At 52.8% G+C, this 19,242-nt stretch overlaps 1 protein-coding gene across 1 annotated transcript in view; it reads left to right on the top strand.

Moving 5' to 3' along the window:
- Positions 1-15,820, top strand: part of HYDIN (HYDIN axonemal central pair apparatus protein) — a 281,658-nt gene extending 265,838 nt beyond the window's left edge. The window contains exons 78-86 of the mRNA XM_056137053.1: positions 882-1,040; positions 2,130-2,407; positions 2,820-3,039; positions 5,668-5,880; positions 7,341-7,504; positions 7,820-7,970; positions 9,256-9,486; positions 14,010-14,234; positions 15,324-15,820. Of these exons, the coding sequence (XP_055993028.1) occupies positions 882-1,040; positions 2,130-2,407; positions 2,820-3,039; positions 5,668-5,880; positions 7,341-7,504; positions 7,820-7,970; positions 9,256-9,486; positions 14,010-14,234; positions 15,324-15,806 (2,124 nt within the window). The 3' untranslated portion in view covers positions 15,807-15,820. The remainder of the gene's footprint in view (positions 1-881; positions 1,041-2,129; positions 2,408-2,819; positions 3,040-5,667; positions 5,881-7,340; positions 7,505-7,819; positions 7,971-9,255; positions 9,487-14,009; positions 14,235-15,323) is intronic.
- The last annotated feature ends 3,422 nt before the right edge of the window (positions 15,821-19,242 follow it).

The following is a 19,242-nucleotide window of genomic DNA, read 5'->3' on the forward strand; positions in this document are numbered from 1 at the left end:
GCTGATGGGGAGATGTTGAGGGTCCCCCAAACTGAGCCTAAGAGGTGACATTCAGGGAGGTGTCCCACTCTCACCCTTCCCAACCTCCTTTCCCACCATTGCTTCAGATAAGAACTTAATGGCATTTTTTTAATTTATTTTTTTTATTAGTGAAACACCATGAGGTACAGTTGTAGACTTACAGATTTTTATGCTTGGGTTTCAGTTATACAATGATCGAGTACCCGTCCCTCCACCAGTGCCCATTCCCCACCACCTCTGATCCCAGTATCCCTCCCACCCCCCCCACCCCCCATCTCCCCCTGCCTCTATGGCAGGGCATTCCCTTTTGTTCTCTTCCTCCTTTTGGGTGCTGTGGCCTGCAAAAGAGGCATTGAGTGGCAATCATGTTCAGTCTATAAGGAACTTAATGGCATTTTCACTCCTTCTGCCCACGCTGTCCTCGGGCCCCACAACCCCCCTTGCTCCTGTCCCCAGGCCAGCCCTCTTGCCTCTTCCAACTCCTCTCCAGAAACACAGTGCCTGGGTCCCCCTGCCGACTTCCTTCCCACTCACCTGGGAATGGATCCCGACCCCTCCCAACTCAGTTCCTCTGACTTCCCCAGCTCCATGCCGTGGGCAAGGGGTGCCCCAAGTGTGGCCTATAACCTAAGCCCACCCTGATCACACCCACCTCCAGCCCCTGCCCCTTGGTTGCTTTCACTGGAAGCCCCCCAGTCCACTAGGTCCAGGATGTGTGCGTACCCTGAGCACCCCCATGCAGACGGTGTCCCCGTGATGGGCACATCCAGCCAGTGGCCGGATGTTTGTCCCCTCACCAGGTTTGTCCCCTCCTTGACTCATGGACCAACCTTCTCCCCATTCTCTTTCCAACCCCGCAGATCACAGTCTCAGACCCCCCAAACCGAGTGGTGAAGCTGGGTGCCATCCACCCCGGGCAGGAGGTGAAGAAGGTGGTGTCCATCCTGAACAGCAGCCTGGCCCCGGTTACCTTCAACTGCTCCTTCATGTTCTCCACCCCTGAGCTCCAGGAATCCAAGGTGGGCCACAGGGACAGCCCCCCCACCCCCCGCGTGTGCCAGACCCTTCTCAGAACTTCCTGTGTGTGCCGCTGACCACCTAAGGGGACAGCGGCTCAAGTTCATTGTCCTCCTCCTCCTGACTGATGCACGGGAAGGAACCCGCTGTGTGAGCCCTGGGGAGCCTTGGCAGATGGGAGCAGGAGGGTCCCAGGGTCCCCGTGAGAAAACATGATGTGACTCTGTGTGGCTGGAGTGGTGTGGCCCAGGTGGGGCTGTGAGAAAACATGGTGGTACAAAGCCAGAGGGAGAGGCCCAGTGGGTGTTCCATCCTGACACCCCGTCCCCACTTGCCCCTGCAGAGAGAAGGCTTCTCTCTGCTTCTCCATCCCAGCTAAAGTCCTCTCTCCCGGTGGCTCCAGGCCCAATAGTTTGTCCAGCCAACTTGACCTCTTTACTGTTTGTTTGTTTAGGGGCCACTCCTGGCTCTGCATAATCTTAGTAACCTGAAGAATTACTCCTGGGGATGCTGAGGGTACCATGTGGGATGCTGGGGATTGAACCCAGGTTAGCTGTGTGCAAGGCAAGTGCCCTCCCTGCCATACTGTCTCTCCAGCCCCAGGCCAAGCTATTCAGGCCAAGCTCCAGGACCCTGCAGGACCACCCTGGGGCCACATCTGTGTGGCTGAGATGAGAAAGCACCACAGTCACTTTGTTGCTGCAGCTTCTGAGCCCGGGTCCCTGTTCCTGAGCCTCCGGCCCTGCGGGGGTAGCAGTGGGGGTGCTCAATTCCCAGGCGTCCTGAAAGCTGCTTTTGATCTAATATTCACCAGAGCCCCCTGCATGCCAAGCCTTGCCCCAGCCCTCAGCTTAGCCCACCCAGGACACTTTCCTGAGCTCCGCCTGGAAGGAGGCTGGACTCTCCTCTCCGCCAGCACAGTGCCCAGGGCCAGGCCATGCCACACCTTGAAAATCTGCAGACCAGTTTTCCCGAAGGAAGTCCCCGGTCATCTAAGTAACTTAACATGAGAGAGATCCCACGGAAGATCTGCCCCAACGCCCCAGGCCCCCATCCTCAGAAGCTGCTTGTCCTTGTTTTTCTTTGCCCAGGTCATAACCCTGGACCCCTTCCGCAACATCACCCTGAAGCCCAAAGAAGTGGGGAAGCTGGAAGTCACCTTCGCCCCAAAGAAGCGCATCCCCCCCTTCTCTGAGGAGGTGTTCATGGAGTGCCTGGGGCTCCTGCGCCCCCTCTTCCTGCTCAGCGGCTGCTGCCAGGCCCTGGAGATTTCCCTGGACCAGGACCATCTTTCTTTCGGGCCCGTCGTGTATCAGACCCAGGCCTCGCGGCGCATCCTCCTGCAGAACACCGGAGACCTGGGCGCCAGGTGGGCAGCGGTGCCCCTGCCCCCAAGCACTCCCTGGCCAGTGCCCTGGGCCCAGGTTCCCTTTGGTTTCACAAGCCAAGCCACTTTGCCCAGCCGCCTAAGCATCCCCACAGGCCTGTCACACTGCACTGCCCACAGCAGGAGCTGACTCAGCTTACCCAGGAGTGACGTTGGCCCTTGGTCCCACCCATCTCTGTTGCCTCTAGATCTTCTCCTCACTGGGTCCAGGGAATGCACAGCAGATGAAGCTCCCTGCTGAAAGTGCAGATGGTCTCCTGTTCTCGGCAGTGTGGACCCCTTCCCATCCCCTCCCGTGTGTGTGTGTGTGTGTGTGTGCGCGTGGGTGAACACACACACACACACACACACTGTTAATAGACCAGCTTCCTGCTTTTCTTTTGTCTTGGAAAAGGTTTAGATGGGATGTCAAGAGATTTGAGCCCCACTTCTCCATCAGCCCGGAAGAAGGCTACATCACCGCAGGTACAGACGTCTCTCTGGAAGTGACCTACCGCCCCACTGAAGTGGGCAAGGAGAGTCTCTGCAAACAGCTGCTCTGCTACATCCAGGGCTCCAGTCCTCTGAGCCTGACCCTGTCTGGAATCTGTGTGGGACTACCTGCAGCCAAAGAGGTCAGTGGGTGCTGCTGTAGAACGGAACAAGGCCCCCACAGTGGCCTCTACTGGACCTTTTATAAACAAGTGACTCTGTTCAGTCCTTACCTCAGAGCCACCTGGACTATATAGACCTGCTTCTTTCTGCCACAGGGCCTTTGCTCATACTATCCTCACTGAAGGAATAGTCACTTTCCCTTCTCATTTCATTTATTCCTCCTCTCTCTCCAGCAACCAGCTTGAGCATTAGCTTCTCAGCCAAGGTAGCATTCATCTCTTTGGCTCTGAGCAGTGTAAGAAGTATGAATTCCTTCCTCTTCCTCTCTGGTTTAGTCCCTGTCCCCAGAGCCCTAACAATGGTGTGTTGGTTGTTTTTCCAACAACATTGCTTTATGACAAAATGACGCCTGTTGTTCTTCCTCTTGATTTTGTGACTTTGATTTCTGTTCAGATGTGACACAAGGACTAGGAAAATAGTACAGGGGTTAAGGCACTTGTTTTGCTTAAAAAATGACTAGAATTTGATCCCCAGCACCCCATATGGTCCCCGACCACCAACAGGAGTGATCCCTGACAGCTGGTATGGCCCAAAATTTAAAAAAATAAAAGTGATGCAAATAGAATCAGACATTTTGCCCTGAGCATGATTGATATGTTTTAGCAAGAACATGTTTTCATTGTCTTGAGTAAATACCTAGGAGTGGAATGGCTGGATTGTAGGGTAGATATGTTTACCTTTCTGACGAGATTGTTATTGCTGCCGCAATGCCAGGGATCATACCCAGGTGCTCACATATGGAAGGCACGTGCTTGGGGACAAAGCAATAATACAGCAGGGTAGGGTGTTTGCAAGTGGCAGGACCAGATTCCATCTCCGGCACCAAATATGGTCCCCTGAGCCCAGCAGGAGTGATCCCTGAGGGCAGAGCACTGCCAGGTGTGGTCCAAAATCTAAAAAAAAAAAAAAAATGAAGAGAAAAAGAAAGACATGTGCTCTACCATTCACATCCTCAGCCCAGCTTACCTTTTTAAGAATTTAACATTTTCCCAAACTTGTGTCATTTCACTTTTCCACCAGCAATATCTAACATTCATGCTCACCAACACTTGATATGGTAGGTTGTTTTGGTTTGTTTTAATTTCAGCCATTCTAATACATAATAGTTATATCTATTGTGGTTTTCATTTAATGCCTAATGATGCAGAGTGTCTTTTCAGGTACTTATTTACCATCTGTGTATCTTCTTTATTGAAGGGTCAGTTGAAATCTTCTGTTTACGTTAAAGGCACAAGTTTGAATTTAGATCTTTGACCTGTTTAGAGTTATTCTTTGTAGTGAAAGTTATGAACCAAAATTGATTAGATTTTTGTATGGAGATCCAATAGTTTCAGCACCATTTGTTGAAAAAAATGATCATCTCTCCACTGAATTGCCTTTGCGCTTTCCTTTAAGAAACCAATAGCAGGGCTGGAGTGGATAGCACAGCAGGTAGGGCGTTGGCCTTGCACACGGCCGACCCGGGTTCGATTCCCAGAATCCCATATGGTCCCCCAGGCACCACCACGAGTGATTCCTGAATGCATGAGCCAGGAGTAACCCCTGTACATTGCCAGGTGTGACTCCAAAAAGCACTTTAGCACTGTAGCACTGTCCTCCCATTGTTCATCGATTTGCTCGAGCAAACACCAGTAACATCTCACAACAAATTGTGAGACTTGTTGTTAATTGTTTTTGGCATATTGAATACAACGTGGGTAGTTTTCCAGGCTTTGCCGTGCAGGCGAGATACTTTTGGTAGCTTGCCATGCTCTCTGAGAAGGGCAGAGGAATCGAACCCAGACTGGCCGCGTGCAAGGCAAATGCCCTACTCGCTGAGCTATCACCCAAGAAGAAAAAAAAAAACAATAGCTCATACATATATCTATTGCCAAACTCTTATTTCAGTCAGTCTGTTTAACTCTTTTCTTACTGATATCACACTATCCATGTTATTAAATCCAATGGCAGCTCCCTCCCTACACACACACACACACACACACACACACACACACACACACACAAACCCCACACACAGCACCTCATCTTATTTGATCTTTCAGTAGTGTCTGACACCTTAGCAAGCCCTCCCCCTCCATTCACTTCCATCACGCGGTTACTGGGAGGCTGTCCTTCCTGGTCATGTACTGCTGCTTTACATCACCTCTTCCAGGGCTTTATTATGGAGTGTGCCAGTCAGGAATTAGTCTTTGGCTTCCTTCTTTTCTCAAAATGCAGTTAACCACTTGAGGGTCTCACCCAGTTTCTTGGCCTTTAAAATTTACGCTAGACTGGTACCGAGAGATGATACAGGTGGTCAGACATTTGCCAACCCCCGTTTAATCCCAGACACTAGACAGAGCCCTGATCACCACCAGGGGTTACTGCTGAGTGCAGAGCCAGGAATTACCTCTGTGCTCTGCCAGGTGTGACTCAACACCCCCCCAACACACACACACACACACACACACACACACACACACACACACACACACACAGCATCGGCAGCTGCAGACAAATTGCTGTGTGCACCACACCAGAACTTGCCTCTGCCTCCAACCTGAGCCTTTCCCCTACCCTGACCCTTGGGCACTGTCATTTTCTTGCAGGTGGTGAATTTCACCTGCCAGGTACGCTCCAAGCACACACAGACCATTCTGCTTTCCAACCGGACCAACAAAACCTGGAACCTGCACCCCATCTTTGAAGGCGAGCACTGGGAGGGGCCCGAGTTCATCACCCTGGAGCCACATCAACAAAATAAGCCCTATGAGATTACCTACAAGCCCCGCACCATGAACGTGGAGAACCGCAAACATCAGGTAAGACCAGGTGCCCACCCCCCACCGCCCTGCACATTTCCAGAGTGCTCCAAGGACAGAAGCACAGGGCAGAAATCAGGAGACAGAGTGGGGGGCAGGCGGGAGTACAAACAATACTGAAACAGAGGAGACCCCCCAACACACACACACACACACACACACACACACACACACAGGAACAACAGAACAACAGAATCACAACCATAGCCCATCCAAGCTGCCCCATCCAGGCACTCAGTTCTGAAACAGAACCCGGATGAAGCAGCTGCTCATGCATAGCTGAACTGCACTAAGAACATCGCTATGCCTGTAATAAAACCCAAAAAAGGCAGAGAGACCCCAATCTTCCGTCCACTTCCCCAGCCAATGTTCAGTTCCCTCTCCTCTCCCAAACCTCTTCTGCCTCCACTGCCCAGGCCTGCTCCTGCCTGCCTGTTTATCTGCTGCTCACAGCCTTTTCACTTAATTCGGCCTCCCGGTGGTCTTCCTGAGTGCCATGCTGACAGGGCTATGACAGCCTCCCTGCTTGCCGAATGTCAGCCTGTCACATGGGGTTCTCAGGCATGAGGAACTTCTGTAATGCCCGCGGGAGGCTCCTGGTTCAGATGTACACACCCATCACAGGCTCATACACTCATGTTCATACACACACACACACACACACACACACACACACACATACACACACACCCCTCACAAGCTCCCACACTTCTGTTCATACACACACACACCTCTCACAAGCTCATACACTCATGTTCGTACATACACACACACACCCCTCACAAGCTCCCACACTCATTCACAAACACATACTTGTGCATACACACCGTTGGCACATACACTAATGCTCACGCACACACTCTCGCATACATACATCATACACACACACCTCACATGATCATCACAAACATTCACACACTCTCATGCTCATACACACACATAAACACATACACTCACACACATGCTAACATACTTATACGCTTGCACATTTCACATGCTCGTACACACACTTACACACATGTACTTCATACATACTCATACTACCTAACACACACTCATGCACATACGCACACTCATATACATGCTCATATACATACATACATACACACGTCACACACTTACACATTTGCTCTCACACACTTGCACATACACTCACATACACACTCATGCACACTCTAACACACATGTACACTCACATCACTCATACACTAGCACACACATACACACTCAAATACTCATGCACACACTCATACAGACACTCATACACACTTGCATGCACTCACACTCATGCACACACAAAGTCACACATGCGCGCACAGACATTTTGGTAACTCCGCCCGGTTTCCTGGGCTCTCTCGCACCTGCTGCTCTGCAGTACCTGTGTTGGCCCCACGGCACCTCCAGATGGTGGGTGCAGCTCCTCAGGAAGGGCCTGTGAGCCCACTGCTGCTTCTCTTCAGGGCAGCCTCTTCTTCCCGCTCCCGGATGGCACTGGTTGGCTCTACACGCTGCATGGGACCTCCGAGCAGCCCAAGGCTGTGGCCAATATCTACCGCGAGGTGCCCTGCAAGACGCCCTACACCGAGCTCCTGTCCGTCAGCAACTGGCTCAACAAGCCTCAGAGGTGAGGGGCGGGAACAGTGGAAGGAGGACACACACACACGCACGGGTGCACATGCACACACACGCGTGCACACACACACACACACACACATACACACCCCATCAGCGCCTTGAGGGGAATTGGGGGGCAGGGGAGCATCAGTGAGAGACAGTTTGATGACATGCGCAGGCTTGGCTGGCCACTGCACTCAGTGAAGTGTATGCTGAGAACTTGTCAATCCCCGAGAAATGTGCCTGTTGCATCTGGGAACAGAGAGCCTTTGCCTTCCTTCCCGGCCTCCCGTTTGATCCATCCCCTCTCCATGTGCTTCCACAGATTCCGGGTGATTGTAGAAATGCTGAAACCAGAGAAGGCCGACCTCAGTGTCACCCTCAAGGGCCTTGACTACATTGATGTGCAGGCTGGGGCTAAGAAGGACTACAAGCTGAACTTCTACTCCTACAAGGAAGGCCTGTACTCCGCAAAGGTGACCTGAAACCATGGTGGTCTGGCTGGGAGGCTGACTGCCTGTTCTTAGGGGATGGAGACATCCTTCGATAGCCAGTTTCTCCTAGTCCTAGTGGACTGACCACTGAGTGACCGTTCAGGGATGCCAGCCCTTTGCAGATGAGACTGACCTGCAGGGCCAGCCAAGGCTTCAAGGCAGCACTATGCTGAAAGCCCTTAATGTGGCAGGTCACACTGGACTGGCCGGCACTGGGCCACTGTGCCAATCAAAGATCCATTCTCTGATATGCATGTCTTGAACTGAACATGCACCACGCACAGCTGAGAGTGTCCATCCAGGACCCAGCTGGCATGCAAACGGGGTTATTCATCCCGAGCTTCTCTTCTGATTCACTCATTTGCTCAGGAAATCCCTGTGAGCAAATAGGCCACAAAACTGCTCAATACCATCACACCTCAGCATCCACAACTAGGGTCAGTTCTCAAGGAGTACACAGTCTAGTGAAGGGAGAGGGACAGCACTCAAATAATTGCACGACTGGGGCCAGAGCGATAGCACAGCAGGTAGGGTGATTGTCTTGTATGCAGCCAACCCAGGTTCAATACACAGCATCCCTTATGCTCATACACCTAACACACACTTCCCCAAGCCACCATGAGTGATCCCTGAGTGCAGAGCCAGAGTAAGCCCTGAGCACCACCAGGTATGGCCCAGAAACAAAAACAAAGAATTAAAAGAATAGGGGCTGGAGATACAGTAGAGCAGTTGGTCCCCCATGCACCACCAGGAGTAATTCTGAGTGCAGAGCCATGAGTAACCCCTGAGCATCACCGTGTATCACCTAAATAGCATAAATAAATAAATATAGCTAAGAAGACAGTAGGGAAAATAAAATATACCCCAAATGCTGGAGCGATAGCACAGCAGGTAAGGTGTTTGCCTTACATGCAACCAACCCAGGTTCGATTCCTCCAACCCTCTCAGAGAGCCTGGCAAGCTACCAAGAGTATGCTGCCTGTACAGCAAAGCCTGGCAAGCTACCCGTGGCATTTTCGATATGCCAAAAACAGTAACAGCAAGTCTCACAATGGACTCGTTACTGGTACCCGCTCGAGCAAATTGATGAACGATGGGAAAACAACGCTACAGTGCTACCCCAAATTCTTATACATTGATCCAAACTAATGTAGGAGGATGGCATTCAGACACGTGGTGGGGAAGGGGTGGTCCCTCTCTCTTGGTTCAGACCCCTGGGCCAGGCTAGAGGACCCCAGCGAGCCCCCTGTGATGGCCTGTCCCCCAGGTGATCTTCCGGAATGAGCAGACCTCTGAGTACTTATTCTATACAATAAGCTTCAAGGCCATCCCATCGGGTGTCATCAAGACCATCGAGATGGTGAGCCTGGTCCGCCAGAGCACCTCAGCCTCCATCAAGCTGGAGAACCCTCTGCCCTACGCAGTGACCTTCTCTGTGGACTGCAGGCTGCCCGACGTGAGCCTACCCTCCCAGTTCACCATCCCTGGCAACTCCGAGGTACGGGCCCGGCGAGGGTCGCCCCGTCTCCTTGCGCTGACGCTGAGCTGGGGGTCCACTCGTGTTGGCTTTGAAAGAGTTTGCTCATTTCTCTCCGATGTGAAAGTCAAATATATGTGGCGACAAGGAAGCCAGGCAGGTAGGCCAGTGCCCTCGGACACGCACAGGCGCCCGCCACCCTGTGCTCAGACACGCCCCAAGTGGACAGGGGCAAATGTTCCACTCCCCAGTTTATTGCTCCAAACTCTCACAGTCCAAGTCCAGCACAATCTCCTTCTCGTCTCCACCTGCAGCTCCTGACCTGTCCCCTCTGCTCTCTTCAGTCTCCCTCCACCTTCAGAACCTGCCAGCTCTTTCGTTCTCTTTCATTCTTTGTTATTTCCCTTGTTTGTGGGGTCCACATCCAGCTGGCCTTGGGGGCTGCTCCTGACCACAGCTCAGGGTACCGTGGAGTGCCTGGGCTGGAGCCCAGCCCTCCTGGCACATGCACAGTGCACTGTCTCCCTGACCCCTGCAGTTGGTTCTGTTCTTTGGACCCTTTTTGTCTGAGTTTTTTCTATAGGAAATTATAAAACCCCTACGGAAAATGAGTGTATACTAAAATACCAGTACAAATATTGGTTTTGCTTAAGCAAATAGAAAGCAAATATCTGCACAACCCCATACCCACACCAAAAAATAAAATAAAAACTAACATCACCCTAGAAACCTGTCTCCAGTCCCATCACCCTCACCACTAAAAGTTACTTCTTTCTAGGAATATAAAGGGGGGTTAGGCGCTTGCTTTCCAGGCTGCCGACTCTAGTTCAATCCCTAACCTGGCCTGTGATCCTCCAAGCATCACCAGGAGTGATCCCTGAGCACCACCGGATATGGCCCAAAAATGAAAACTAATGACCACTATTCTTATTTTGACAACACATGACCACGCTTCTTGCTTTTCAGCCATAGAACTTGGGTCTGCTGCCCCTGAAACTGCATGCAGAAGAGGCTACTGTCCTTACAGTGCTCGCTGCTGTGTTTCTTGGCTCAGTCTTGGCAGGCAGGGACCATGAACCGTGCCACAGGAAGCTGAGGGCCCTGCTGCTGTGGGAAATCCCACTGTACCCTGACCACACTTTAGATATCCTGGCAAGACCATTTGTGCCTTGTTCCATGTTCAGCTGTTGTGGCAAACCTATCATGGATCTTACTATTCAGTGTTCCTCTGAATACACAAACAGAAAACCCAAGACATGGGGCTGCCCATCTATCGTTGCCAAACAGTTAACAATTAACAACCATCAATGAGAGTTCAGGACCCCAACCACCACCAGATTTTTGTTTCCTTGTCAATACTCTCCTGAGAGCACCTGTGATCTTCTCTGCTCTCTACACGCAGCGGGGTTTCAGCTGGGCGGTAGCTGGAGGTTCGCATCTGTGTTCGGACACAAGGATGGACCATGGGCTTCCTTGCCCTTACTCCAATCCAGGCATCAGTTTAGCAAGCCGTAGAAAAGGAGTTGAAGGTCTCATCTCACTCTGGATTCTGTGAAAGAGTCTTGAGGAGACTGAAATTGCGGGGCAAAGGGATAGTAGAGCAGTAGGGTGCTCGCCTTGTACATGGCCAGCGTGGGTTCGATCCCCATCACTGCAGATGGTCCCCTGAGAGTCTCCAGGAGTGATCCCTGAGCACAGAGCCAGGAATAAGCCCTCAGCAGTGCCAGGGTACCCCCCTCTGCCTCAAAAAACAAGACTGAAATTTTGTCTTCCTTGAAATCACTGAGGCCTGGAATGTTCTTCCTGAGAGGATCAACTGCCCGTGATTTACACCCTGTGATGAGTACCTGGCGATTTTGATAGTGTGTTTGTTCTCAAATCAATAGTAAGCGCAGGCGCAGTGCGCCCAGAGTCCAGAGCTGCTCAGGCTGCCGGTCCCTTCTCAGAGGGCTGCTTTTCAGAGTTGCTCGATTCAGTCTCTTCACTTTATCTTTATTATTCTCTTCCTTTTATTTCCTGTGCATCACTGGTGCTTTATCTAATTGCTAAAACAAAGCATAAACTTCTGGTATTCTTTATTTTCCAAGTTATCCACCTAAGATTACACATCTCAAGTACTGATTTAACTCCACCAAGCTCAGTTCTCTGGGCAGTGATTTCATCATCACCTTTCTTAATTACTCAAATTTTCATCATCATTAACTCTTCTTTTCTTGATTGTAGGTTTTTAGAAGTGTTTCTTTGTTTCCAAGTATCTGGATTTTTCTCACTCTGAATTTTTAAATAATTCTGTGGTCAGAGAACATATTCCCTAGTATTTTGGTTCTTGAGAGTTTGTGGAAGCTTGCTTATCACCCAATGTCTATGGTCCAGTTTTCAAAAAATCCTCCAGTTTAAGGGTTGGTTTTGATTTTGGTTTTGTTTTGGAAACAAAGGTGAGAAACACATTTAACCCATTTGACCAAATGTCAGTCTTTCAGCGCTTGGTTTTCTGTAACCTCACCAATACATTCGCCTGTGTGCTGGATGTATCTTGAGGGCCATGAGTGTGAACTCTGCAGGGCCCACACATACCTGGGGGCTGGACTGGGTTTTCCTCTTCACTTGGCTGGTTCTAGCCACTACTCACCCAGCCAGTCTGTGCATTTGGCCAGGGTGTGGGGTGCCGGGGCAGATTCCAAACTGCAGCCACTACCATCATGCCCAAAACCTGGAACTTGGGTGTGTGACATGAAGTGAGAGAATGCTTGGCATTTTTCCCAAGTGACCGAATCATCTCAGACTCTTCCCATAAAGACCATCTTCCCCTGCAGCTCGATGGGGCTTTTGTAAAATTCATCAAGTGTCCAGCCAGGCCTGGACACTCCCGTTCTAGTGTGTAGTGACAGCCTCCTTCCCAGGCAGTCTGCATTCCACTGATTTAGGGTAGGTTTGATGCCCGCTCATGACAGCTCAGTTGTGTGTTCAGCCCTGATTGTCACTTAACCCTGGTCCCTGGCATTTCTTTGTAAGTTTCTAAACTGGTTTGTCAAGATCCTCCAACAAACAACTGTTGGGATTTTGCTTGGGGTTATGTGAAGTCTGTAGACGAATGTATGTTTACCCCAAACTTAGAACTGGAAACAGATTGCCCCATGGTGCTTGCAAGGAGAGGGTGATGCTCCTGGAGTTACATTCAGGTCAAATGTTCAACTCTTGGTGGCGTTCCTCTAATGCTTGTAGGACTCTGGGTTTTCTTTATCTTTTTTTTTCTTTTTTTTTCTTTTTGGGTCACACCCAGCAATGCTCAAGGGTTACTCCTGGATCTGCACTCAGGAATTACTCCTGGCAGTACTTGGGGACCGTATGGGATGCCTGAGATTGAATCTGGATCGGCCACATGCAAAGCAAACACCCTACCCGCTGTACTGTCGCTGAGCTACATATCTTAAGATTGATTTCATGTTAGAGGGGTGTGTGTGTGTGTGTGTGTGCGCGCACACACACACACGTGCATGTGCATATGCTCATTTTACCAAAATATTTCCCTGGAGAGTCACCTAAATTTTTGCTCAGATTTTATTTAGGCATCGTGATTTCCATACTGTTGACAGTAGAATCTCAGGTGTAGGATGTTGGAATCCATGCCAGCATGTCAGCATCCCTCCACCAATGTCCCCTGACCTGCTTATACTCCATTTTGGGAAATATCTACAGCTTTAATCATATCCTCTGATCTATTGGCAATGAAGACAAGTTACTTTTTTTAAAAAAACAATACCTACTTGTGATTTAAAAAAAGAAGAAGAGTGGCTGGAGCAATAGCACAGTGGGTAGGGCATTTGCTTTGCACGCGGCCGACCCAGGTTTGATTCCCAGCATCCCATATGGTCCTCTGAGCACCACCAGGGGTAATTCCTGAGTGCAGAGCCAGGAGTAACCCCTGTGTATCGCCATGTGTGACCTAAAAAGTCAAAAAAAAAAAAGAAGAATTTTGAGTTCCAGAGTATGAAATGAAAAGTGAAGGACCCCCATGCCCCCGTGCCCTGCTCTAAGGTAACCCCTGCTATCCCTTTTCTGCGTACCGGGATGAGTCTCTGCAGACTGTTCCCACACACTGTGTATGTTTCTGGAACCTCCTCTACGCCCCTTACGGTACCAGCCACCGAGTTGATTTCAGAGCTTCAGGCTCTCTCACCTTTCAGCGGCCACATAATGTCCACAGAGGCAGCTAAACCACCACCTCTTCCTGCCTCTAACCTGTCCCCATGGTTTTGTGATGACGTCATTAAGTTCTTAATTTTCGCTGGCGGTGCCCAAGGGGAGAAGCACGCCCACCACCCCACCCCACCCTCCCCATGAAGGTGGGAGCCAGGACGCTTTTCAGTGAGGGACTCAGAGCAGAGACGGAGCAGCCCCTGAGAGGAGCCAGTAACCGGTTTTCAATTTCCGAAGATCCCAGATCTAAAAACATCTGAGCTTGGGAAAGCCAGGAAGGAGCTGGGGCTGCAGGCTGCAGGTGGTCACGTGTCACCAGTCACCACAAGCCAGGGCTTCTCTTCTAGAGCGTGCTCTCCTTCGAGTTCCAGCCTCTGAAGGTCGGCGAGTCCTTCGGGAAGCTGACACTCCACAGTAGCGAACTGGGCTACTACTTGTATGAGCTCAGCCTAAAGGCCCTGCCCGCCTTGCCCGAGAAGCCTGTCCACTTCCAGGCCGTCCTGGGCAGCAGCCAGAACATCTTCGCCAAGTTCATCAACTATACCCGGCAGAAGACGGAGTACTATTGCAGGGTGAGCACTGGGCACTACTGCAGGGTGAGCACAGGCACTGCAATCAGGGTGAGCACTGGGCACTGTTACAGGGTGAGCACTGGACACTACAGCAAGGTGAGCACTGGGTACTAGTGCAGGGTGAGCACGGGCACTACTGCAGGGTGAGCACTGGGCACTATTACAAGGTGAGCACCATGCACTACTGCAGGGTGAGGACCAGGCTTCAGGGCTGTGGGCCAGGACATGGGCCGGATGCGGGGCCGGAATGTCAGGGAGCCCAACGCTCCCTCTAACCCGAAAGCTGCCGCTGAGCACATTCAGAGCCGGGTTCCCCCACACATGCTCCAAGCAGGGCTGAGTGGAGGCTTCGCAGCCTGCACAGGCTCCAGACTATCAAGCAGGACAGGCGAGCTCAGGGCCCTGGTCTAGGCAGGTGCGCACCGCCCTCGCTGACAGTGTAGGTTGGACCAACACGGCACCTGCCAAAGCTCCGGTCCACACAGACAAGAATGACTGACTCCCTGGGGGGTGGGGAGGGCACTTGTCTTAAACTCGGGTTCCATCCCAGCATCCCATAATCCCACGTGGTCCCCTGAGCCCACCAGGAGTAATTCCTGAATGCGAAGAAAGGTACTGTGAGCAACAGTACCAACCCATGAGCGCTGCTGGGTATAACCAGAAAAAAGAAAAAAAATGGTTTCCTAAACCAGAGAGAGAGGACAGTGGGTAGGACACTACCCTGGCACACCACCGACCCAGGTTCAATCCCCAACACCCAATATGGTTCCCTAAGCACCACCAGTAGTGATCCCTGAGCACAGAGCCAGGAGTAAGCCCTGAGCACCACCTGGTATGGCCCAACCCCCCCCCCCAAGCAAGTGGCTCCCTGTGACGTCCATGGGATTTTGGTTCAGGGATTGCACATCTGCCCCATTGGGCAAATGGGAAGATGGGGAGCAGCATCCACTCTCCCCGGGTCTCCCAAGGGCATCTTGAACCCGGCTCCTCCTCGCTCCACCTGGCTGGTAACAGAGGGTCTGGGTGGCCAGCCAGCATGTCCTCAGGGGCAGGGGGCCTGGCAGAACCCATTCTCCCATCTCCTCGCAGACTGACTGTCCAGACTTCCACGTGGAGAAGGTCATCATCGCTCCCCCGGGGGCCCAGGGGGGCACGGAGGTCAGCGTGGAGGTCTACTTCGAGCCCAGTCGCCTGGGGGAGACCAAGGGCCTCCTGCAGCTGACCTCGCTCTTGGGCGGCGAGTACATCATCCCCCTCTTCGGCACTGCCCTGCCCCCCAAGCCCCAGGGCCCCTTCCTGATCCGTGCGGGCTACAACATCCTCATCCCCTTCAAGAACATCTTCTACCAACCTGTGACCTTCTCCTTCGCCGTGGAGCACCCCGCCTTCTCCATCCGCGCCGTCGAGTTCATGCGCCCAAAGAAGATCAACAACATCGCCATCTCGTTCGAGGGCAACCCCTCGGGCAACAAGATCCCCATCACCACCAAGCTCATCGTGTCGTGCCCCCCAAGCGAGAGCAACGAGACGGGTGTGCAGTGGGTGTACTACCTGAAGGGCATCACGCCGTAGGGCACCTCATCCCAAGGCCCTGCCTGCTGGGGACCTCTCGTCTCTGCCGTGTGTCCTCCCAGTAAACTTGTTAACCACCAAACACGTCAGCGCTCTGCATTGAGCTTCCCGGCCCAGCACCAAGGCTCCTGTCCTCGGTCTGTCTGTGACACGGGATCCCCCTCACATATCACATAGTCCCGGTGGGATGTTGGGGGGACGGGCTGGAAGGGCCCAAGACACGGCCCTGTTCTGACTCCAGGTTGGATTTCTGCTCACATACACAAGAAGCCGATTAAGTCCCCCTTTTCCCAGAGACCACCAGACGGCGGTAAGGAAGCTGGGCACCCACCCAGCACTCTCCCTCCTCTGAACCCCAGACAGTCTGACGCTCACAGGCAACCCTGCTCCCCAGCCCCTCGCTGAGAACCACCTCGTTCTATCTAATCATCTCCAGAGACCCTTCCCCTCCGCCAGATGGGCCGAGAGGCTGGCGGGACTGTTTTAAGAAAACCCAAACAGCAGGGGTCAGAGCCAAAGTCCAGCAGGAGGGCATCTGCCTGGCACATGGCCAAGCCAGGTTCCATCCCCAGCACCACATCGAGGCTCCCCAGCACCCCTCTTCATCCCCTCCTGCTTAAGGGCGGCACCACGCAAACTCCACAAGAGGAGGGGGTGTACAGCCCAGCCCATACCCTCACCCTCACCCTGGCCCACGGACTGACTTAGCATCTGCACACATGCCCACACACCCCTATGACCGAGACTCTCCCTGCCTCCACGTCCCCCACCCCTACCCTCCCTGGCAGAGAGGGAAGAGACCTGGGACAATGTAGCTCCAAGAAGTGAGCTCCCAGGGGTCCGGGGCCAACAGCAGACCCTGGACACACCAGGTCAGCAACTCGGGGGGGTGCCACAATTGCCTGACCACCCCCAGAGCGGGGAGAGGCACTTTCCTAACGGGCCCTTCCCGTTTTCTGCGTCTCCGGCACCAAATGAACCTTCTCTGGATATGGGTCACAGGTGGGAGAGCTGGGGGTGGGGCCAGCACGCAGCCCCCCACACACACCCCTGCCCTGTTGCTAGGCTTGTACTCTCTCCTAACCTTTGAGCTATCGCCCCAACCCCAAAGTAAGCGTTTCCCGTTTGCAAGATTGTCCACTGGGGTCACCGCAGAGGAAGCTGCTCAGGACCAAAGCGATGGCAGCTTAAACCCCAGCGGGGCTGAGAGGCCTTGGATAGCTCAGCAGCACCCGGGAGGTGGCACTGGCCCACCCACAGTCCACGCCCATCCCAGAGGGTCTGTTTTCGTCGGTTTGATTTTTTTTGTGGGGTATTTGAGGGGTTGATCACACTCAGCAGTACTGTGGGACACTCCTGGTGCTGTGCTCTGGAATTACTCCCAGCACAGTGCTCAGGGGACCATAGGCAGTAACGGGAACAGAACTGGGATTGGCTGCCTGCAAGGCAAACACTTTAATTGAACCCTGCCCTCTCTCTAACCCCGGCCTTAAAAATTTGGGCAGACTCGAGAAATCACATCTGCCAGGGGCCTCCTGGGATCAGCCCTGATAGGCATGCAGGCCTCTTGCCTCCAGGGAGTGATCAGGACAGCAGGCCCCCGAGTGTGCGGCTTCCTAAGCCTTTCCCAGGGCTGGTTCACCTGCCTGGTGGCTGCATTAATGTCCCCAGGGGACATGTGCCTTGGCCCTACCCACAGCGTCAACCTGCTAAACTCCCATCTCTACCTTTTGCTGCTGGCCCGGTCACTGAGCTGGGCCTTTCTGAGGGGTCTCTCCCACCTCCCACTTGCCATCAGGGGAGGCGAGTGAATCACCGGGTCATCATCTTCCAAAGGGCCCCTTGGAGGAGGGTCAGAAGGCTGGACATCAGGACCCAAGTTGCACCCACCCTCCATAGACACCTGACTCAGCCTGACCCCAATAGCCTGGTGTCACGGGCTCTGAATCCCTCAGACCTGCACCCAGGCTGAGCCTCTCCCTCTGGAACTGGCCTCAGGCCTTTGAGCACTGCTGGAGAGGGATTTAAAAAGGGGAGAATGGGATGGGGGAGCACCCCTTCGCGTAAACCCAGCATCGTAAGTGGCCCTTACAGCTGAGAAGAGCAGGGAGATGCTCAAAGGTCAAGGGCACATGCTTTGTAGGGGAGCTGGATTGGGTTCCTGGTATCACATGTACCCCAGCAACATCAGAGGTGACAACCCCCCAGAATAAAATACTGGAGATGAGAGTTGGCTCAACACCAGCAGGCAGCACACGGGACATGCAAAGGACCCCCTCCTTCCTCGGGGAGCCACACAGACACCCCCCCCACACACTCTTGGGTGTCAATGCTCTGCCACATACTTCCAGAGAATCCCGCCCCCACTGACTGCTGCGTCTCCCCCCTGTTGTAGCCTGCAAAGTGCGGATGGGGGCAGCTCCCCCAAGCCACTGAGTCCAGAGCCCAAATGCTCAAATGCTCGTAGGCCCAGAGGGAGCCGCAGAGAGAAGCACAGTGTCCCCTCCCCGGGATGAGTGGCAGCCCAGTCCCTACACTCAGGTTGACGTCCCTCCAAAATGACTTGTAATGGGGTACGTCTCTTCACTTCACATCTCTTCTCTTCACTTGGTTCTCAGCTCTCTCTGGCCTCACAGAGGCCACAAAATTGTTTCCTAGAATGATAGCAAAGTGGGTAAGGCCTCTGCCTTGCATGCAGCCGACCCGGGTTCGATTCCTCCCTCCCTCTTGGAGAGCCCAGCAAGCTACCGAGAGTATCCCACCCACACGACAAAGCCTGGCAAGCTACCCATAACAGATTTGAGATGCCAAAAACAGTAACAAGTCTCACAATGGAGATGTTACTGGTGCCCACTCGAGCAAATCGGTGAACAACGGGAGGACAGTACTACAATTTATAAACTCAGCCCTGCAATGCTCCACGGGCTGGGGGTGGTGAGTGAGGCTTGCTGAGATGCGTTTCTGGAAGGAAAAGCAGAGCAGAGCCGCTGTCTGTGGCACCGGGGCAGGAGGAGAAATGGTCATGCGATGTATCTTTGGAGATGAGCCGAAGTCGCCCCCAGTTTTCAGCTTGTCGGCGCATCCACCTTCATTCATCAGATTGTGTTGGCAGAGGTTTCACTGGGATTATCTGGGTGGGTAGGGGCACACCTAGAAGTGCTTAGAAGCTACTCCCAACTCTGTGCCTATGGGTCATTTCTGGCGGTGCTCAGGGAACCATGGATTGCAGAGGACCGAACCGTGGCCTCTACACACAAAACTGTTTTGCATGTGCTCCAGTGATTGTGTGGCCCAGCTAGGGTCGGCCAGCAATGAAAGCCCCACCAGATGGGTCCAGAGAGAGTACAGCAAGTAGGGCACTTGCCTTGCACGCAACCAATCTGGGTTTGATCCTCAGCATCCCATATGGTCCCCTGAGCCACCCCAGGAGTAATTT

This window comes from Sorex fumeus, unplaced genomic scaffold (genome assembly GCF_029834395.1).
Source record: "Sorex fumeus unplaced genomic scaffold, SorFum_2.1 ptg000122l, whole genome shotgun sequence".
Lineage (NCBI taxonomy): Eukaryota > Metazoa > Chordata > Mammalia > Eulipotyphla > Soricidae > Sorex > Sorex fumeus.